At 37.8% G+C, this 6,593-nt stretch overlaps 1 protein-coding gene across 1 annotated transcript in view; it reads right to left on the bottom strand.

The window, feature by feature from the left end:
- Positions 1-906: 906 nt before the first annotated feature.
- Positions 907-6,593, bottom strand: part of LOC103466769 (aminopeptidase N-like) — a 16,124-nt gene continuing 10,437 nt past the window's right edge. Inside the window, exons 17-23 of the mRNA XM_008412586.2 lie at positions 6,169-6,316; positions 5,988-6,079; positions 5,575-5,685; positions 3,850-4,017; positions 3,044-3,184; positions 2,694-2,775; positions 907-1,629 (exon numbers count right to left, since the gene is read on the bottom strand). Coding sequence (XP_008410808.1) covers positions 1,465-1,629; positions 2,694-2,775; positions 3,044-3,184; positions 3,850-4,017; positions 5,575-5,685; positions 5,988-6,079; positions 6,169-6,316 — 907 coding nt within the window. The 3' untranslated portion in view covers positions 907-1,464. The remainder of the gene's footprint in view (positions 1,630-2,693; positions 2,776-3,043; positions 3,185-3,849; positions 4,018-5,574; positions 5,686-5,987; positions 6,080-6,168; positions 6,317-6,593) is intronic.

The following is a 6,593-nucleotide window of genomic DNA, read 5'->3' as shown; positions in this document are numbered from 1 at the left end:
TCACATCCAGGACTGAGACATATTTTTCTTTTTTTTTTTTAAATCAAAGTTTCCCACCGGCCTGTTGTTTTTTGTGTCTTTTTGGGGGGTTGACTCGGTGGCACACGTTTGTTGTTTTATTTATCTTGTTCGGTTCTGGTTCTGGTTGTGTAGGTGGCTGCATGTCTGTCTGGTGTTTTCTCTTGGCTCTGCGTTTTCACCATAATGTGTAAGTGTAACGTGGTCTGAATCTGAACTGTGTTTTTACTCAATAAAAAGGAGAGATGAGCACTGGGACACCAAACCACAACCCGGATCTCTTATTTTTGTTGTTCTTGATTCAGAAAATGGTTTAGTTCAATGAAAAGCTACGTAAAACGTCGTCAATATCCCGCTATTGTGAACAAACACAGTTTCGCAATTTCGGTGTTTACATTAAGTAAGAAATGCGATTAAAATCACACGTGAATAATTTCGTTCACTCGATTAGTCATTAAAAACATGCCCAACTACTTCCTGTTTTCTTCTTCGTGGTTTTTCAAAAGTAATTGGTTGTTGATCATGTGACTCGCGTGATGCAAAAAAAGTGTTTCTGTCACAGTTTTGGACATAAACCAATTTTGATATAGTAAAAAACAAACACCTCAATCTAGAAAAAGATTTTTTTAATTTCGTTTTTCCATTTAGAGAATTTATTTTCAAAGTGTCAGTGGAAATGCAGCTGCACTGCAAAACCCCAAAATCTTACCAGGTATTTGTGTCCAGTTTCTAGTGAAAATATCTTAGTTCACTTGAAATAAGACAAAATTTTACTTTTAAGTTATTATTCAGCAAGATATGGGAGCTTGTTTAAGTCTGTAATTCCTTAATATTGATGAAAAAGATCTAGTTCTACTGGTAGATTATTTCACTTATGGGAAAATGGCTTATTATTGTAGTAATAAATAAATTGTTTAGTTTTTTGTAGTGTAGCAAGCTGAAAACATTCATTAGGGTGTCAGTGCTTGAACTGTACCCGATGTCTTTACATGGATGGATTTGTGCCTTCAGAAAGAAAACAAAGTTATCTTTATTTTATAATTTATATCAACTCTAATAATACAAGTACAGTTACCTAATCAGTGAAAAACTTCATAATAATTAATATTTAATTGGTTTTCAACATTTATTTCCATGTGTTGCTTTTCTGATGCCACTGTAAAACAGAATAATAGACTCCAATTCAATTCAGTTAAATCCAGATCATTAACACAGTGCTGAAACACTTCAAAACAACCAGATTCAATTTACTGTATTTACAAGAATTTATACTACACAATGACTGGCTTTCCCTTTTGCCTTGGTTTCGAGAGAAATTGTTATTTGTTAAGCCTCCCTTTTGTTTACTGAGGACATTTATTCTTTCTTTGTGATTCTGATCAACACATGTTCACCTTCAGGCTGCTCTTCATCATCACCACCTCCTTCCAGACTCACAGCGCCCAGTTAGCTCTGCTGGTTTCCAGTCTGGCTGCTGAACCACTGCAGGACCTCCTGTTTGTTCCTCTGCACCCACTTGATGTTGGCCTCGGTCCGCTCCACGGCCTGATCCACTGCGAGCGCCGCAGAACCGAATCCTGCATCTTTGTGCTCCTCCTCAAAATCCAGCAACTATCAAAGGAATCACAGGACCTCAGGTTTAAACACAGGTCAGACTCAAGTTCAGATTATGGTAGAATATGAGATTTTTGGGGAGTTTTCACACACAATCAAACATTTTCAGTTGCTGAGGTTGGCTTTCACATTCAATCAAAACCTTTTGAAAAATCTGTTCCCCCATCGCCAAGAACCACTGAGAGAATCAACACCAAACCTCAGAGAAAGACGGTGAGCGCAGCTTCCTTCTTCATGAAATGTAAACCAAAATGGAGTAGCGTCAGATTGGAGGATTTCTCTTTTGTCTTTGGTGAAAGGCCACAAACCATTTCTCCTGCTAGCTTGTACGTTGTACGTTGTTTTAGCTGTATTTACCCAGAATGCCATGTAGTTTGCTTCCTGCTTTTAGAGAGGTTAATCACATATGCATTCAAACTGAAGTAGAATTCACATCAACTGAACCGAGACCTGGGTTTTCAGGTGGACTAGAGTTTGTTTGTGTATTCATAACTCCCCAAACGTAACAGACTCTCCAGACAAACAGACTAGAGTTTGATTAAAGCAGAGTAAACGGGGCTGGTGTGAATGCACCCTTAAGGGCTGTGGGTGCCCCACGTTGGGCGCCAAACTCGTTAGGAATCAATCAGTGACAAACAAAAATCCAATTATCACACAACACTCAAAATTTTGCGCGATTTTTAATGTGTACCGTTTCTTCATTTCCTGTTTGATCTGTACAGAAGTACTCTGAAAGGCGCTTCGAAATAAAAACCACTATTATTATTATTATATGTACATGTTGCACATCTTCATCAAACAAACCCCAGAAATACCAACTTCTGATATTTGCAGCACATTTTCTAGAGGCTCTTTTGCATTGTTGGACATGAAAACATTTGAGCCAATTCCAGCCAATCCATCTAGTCAAATTCAAAGTTTTCCAGACAACAAAACAACCATCTCTATCTTTCTTTTGATAAAACACATGCAGTAATTAATCACCTACAAGGTCAGCCTGCAGCTTTGGCTGCAGATCAGCTCAATCCGCTGTATTTTTTAGTGAAATCTAAATCACATACCTGTTGCAGCTCCTCAGGTGTGGAGAACCTCGCTGTGACGCCGCTGATCAGAGAAGCAAAGGAGAAAGAGCCCACACCATACCTGGCAAAACCCACAAAAGATTTAAAATCTCACAGCTGCAAACAAACGGATTACTAAAGTGACGTCAGTGGGAGGTTTGTAAGCAGAAGAAACACTCTGACAAAAGGCAGAATGGTTAAAAACACAAAACTTGTCGATCAAAAACTTAAATACATCAACAGGTGAACAATAAATAAACCAATAAATACATCGTTAAAAATCAACACACCGTTTAAACTGAGTGGTTAAAACTGAGTGGTTAAAACTACAGGCGGAGTTTGACACTCACTCTGTGAACATGTAATCCCAGTTCTTTGTGACAAACTGCCAGGTGAGATTTTGTCCCGCTCTGTTATTGGCTACGGCGGTGATGACGGCGGTGGCGTCCTGTTTCCGGATCTTTGCCGGGTCTAACGTGAACTCCAGATACCTGCAGGTCAGTTTGAAGTGGATGAGTTTGTGTTCTGTGAAAAAGTGACCGAGGATTTGGATCATCTGTTTTTCACAGGTGAAATTGTATCTCGGATCCTCACCAGATTACCTACAGTTAACAGATATAAACATCTAGATGGTTGAATTTGGAGTTTTTATTAATAGCCATAACATTGACTATGGTATAAATAATGTTTATTTGTTCATTTAAGGATCTACATTTGTCTCTTTTGCAGTAGAGACTATTCTTCCTGAGATTCATTACTATAAGGATCCTTTACAAATATTCATAAAAAGACATAAAGGTATTTCTGAAAACACAAACAAAATTAAATTAAACGTACAATTCAAATCACCTGCTTCAACAACTTGCAAACATCTTGAAAAGACATGAGATAATACCTTAACACACAAACTATTTCAACCATATCACATGTTTTCCTGCATGGTAAAATCTGTATTTATGCAGTAATATTATAAATCTTTTCTTTTTTTACAATGTTAATTTTATTCTATTCTAATAATATATTTTTTAATTTAATGAATTTTATGGTCCAGCTTAAAGTTGCCAGTTTGGACACCAGACTGGTTTCCGTTTGGTTCGAGCTGCTGGACCATCGGAGGCCTGGACCACCAGGCAGGGTCAGTGAAGGCCAGGCTCACCTCTCCAGCAGCTGCATGTCGTTGCTGCAGGCCAGGGCCAGCATGAGTTTATGGGCCTCGCTGGCCACCGTAGCGTCCTGAAACTGCGACCAGGTGAAGTTCCACTCAGCCTCGCCGCCGGCCGCCACGGCGCTGCAGTAAACCGCCGAGCGAAGGTTCGGGTGGATGCTGAAGGAAAGAACGCAGAGCTGCAGATTAGCTTCACCTGTTCATCAAAAAGATGGAGTTCCACATACTGTACTCAGATTACACTTTTTTTACACACCACAATCTGGAACAAACTTCCAGAAAACTGCAAAACAGCTGAAACACTAAGTTCCTTTAAATCCAGACTAAAAACCCGCCACCTGGTTAGAGCTGATTTTGAATGACAGTAAATGAAACATTGACCAACATTTTGATGTGTAACGATGGAACTTGTGACTTTTATAATATAAAGCACTTTGAACTCCTTGTTGCTGAAATATGCCATATAAATAAACTTGATTGATTGATTTTGCTCCATAGGAGCAAAACAAAAACAGCAACAAAAGACGCCATTTTAAATAGAAAAAGACAAAAATTACAAAACACCAGAGACGGAACAAGGTATGAGCAACCGAAGGCTACGTTAAATGGGAACCAAGCCCAATTTATTTTTTCCCCATATGTAGGCTTGTCACAATAATCATTAAATCAATTAATCGTGTTATAAATTAAAACAAGTTTAATAATTTCAGTTTGTGTTATTTATTGTTTTTCTCTTTTCTGTCTTTCTACCAAAAACTGGATGATAAAAGTCTGTCTCAACAAGCTCTCTTTTCTTGAAGGGCAATTTTGACTTAATAATTAATTTAATTTGTTATTTTGGTTCGTTTTGTTTATTTATTTTGGATATTTAAAATGTCCTCCAGTTTCAGTGTTAAGTGTTCATTAGAATTTAAAGTTTATTCATTTTTGAGAATGGGTTCTTTCATTATTATTATGCCAAAACTTGAAAGTGTTCTCAAAGCAGCAATATTATTGTTTATCGCAATACATTCTGGGACAATTTATTGTCCGGCAAAGTTTGTTATTGTGACAGGACTGGTCATTTCTGACTTTTTCACAGCATTCCGATCTTTTCATCCTAAACAAAATCCCATTTGTGCCTCTTTCATATGTGGAACTAATTCGTAAACTTATCGGCTAGTTTTAAAAGCGTCTGCAGTCTGAATGAAAAGATTTCACTTCGAGTTTCATGCGATCTTGGACCCGCTCTGACGAAGCTCATTTGCAGTGATGCTACATTTCTAATAATTAATTAATGGCATTTTTAAAAACCTCAGTTTTATTTATTTTTTCCTGCATATTTTTTTATATTTTTTTATGCTTTTAGGTAAATATTTCATCCATATGTCGCTCCAGGTGTAGCATTCTATTTGCAGCAGAGGAAGTTATTGCCATAAACTTTAATAAAATATCTCGGCTTAGTAAACATTTAATGCGGTTTTTTTACACACTTTACTGTCCTGATGAACTGTATTTAGTGTTACTGGTGTATATTTGATCAATTATAAGTTAAAGACATAATTTAACGTTAATCAGTATTAAGCATCACTCTGGGAAATACTTTACCATAACATAAGTTGAAATAACATATTGATTATTTTTACCCTCCCTTGTGTCTCTGTAGGTTTTTCTTCAGCTCTTGTTTTCACACACATTGAAATAAACATGATGGAATGTTGCATTAATCAGACCCACGGGTTGCGTTCAGGTTCGTCCATCCACTGCCGGAACCACATGCGGACCAGGTTCTGGCACTCCGGTAGTCCGGTTCTGCAGGCTGTGCTGACTGCATTTACCTGATTGTACCTGCAGGGGGAGACAAAACGTGTTAAAGCAAGACGTTCTGCACACGAAGCAGCAACACTGACACAAAGCTGCCATGTGTGGCCAAAGGGGGCGCTATAACCCATAAAGATGCGGATTTGTGGAATTTAAAGAGTAGTTCTGTTTTTATGACAGAACTACTCTTTCTTTCATAAGAAAGAAAATAAGAAAAAGAATAGAGTTATCATATTTTGAATTTATTCTCATACAACTTTATTCTCATGATATTATGATTTTATTCTTGTAATATTAGCACTTTATTCTCGTAATTTAATTTGACTCACTGGTCAGTGTGCTTCTCTGGAACTTTGGTCCAGTTTGACGTTATATTCCTGAAGTACAGGAAGAGTGGAGTCACCTGTTTCTTGAAGTATTCCTGATGAATCACAGAAACAGGAGAAGATTGAGGTTTACCTGTTTAAATGCTCATAGCATACAAACGGCTAACGTCTGAGAAGTCTTCACCTGCATGGGCTCATAGACTTCGGTTTGGTCCAGCATGAGGTGGAAGTAGTTCAGGTTGTTGAGTGTAGACTGCCAGGGCATGTACTCGGTTTCCTTGATCAGGTAGGAAGTCGTCCTGAGAGCCAGACTGGTAGAGAGCAGCTGAGCTCTGCAGAGGACAGACGTACAATGCATCCAAACTGGAGATGATTTGTGTTGCTTGGTCAACATGCTGAATTAGACCAGAATGATCATGAATATCACACAGCTTTTCTGCCTCTCGGTCTTTAGGCTTGTCAACATGGATGTTGAAACCTCCCACAATTATTAAGCAGTCACATTCAATTCATTTAATCAGGGCTTAAGTGGAACTGATTTTTTTTGTATTGATTTCTATGTTATCATATAATATTAACAAAAACAGTTTCATTATAAAATTGTGATAA

This window comes from Poecilia reticulata, linkage group LG6 (assembly GCF_000633615.1).
Source record: "Poecilia reticulata strain Guanapo linkage group LG6, Guppy_female_1.0+MT, whole genome shotgun sequence".
NCBI classification, from domain to species: Eukaryota; Metazoa; Chordata; class Actinopteri; order Cyprinodontiformes; family Poeciliidae; genus Poecilia; species Poecilia reticulata.
The sequence above is the reverse complement of the archived record's forward strand: the minus strand, read 5'-3'. Positions and strand labels throughout refer to the sequence as shown.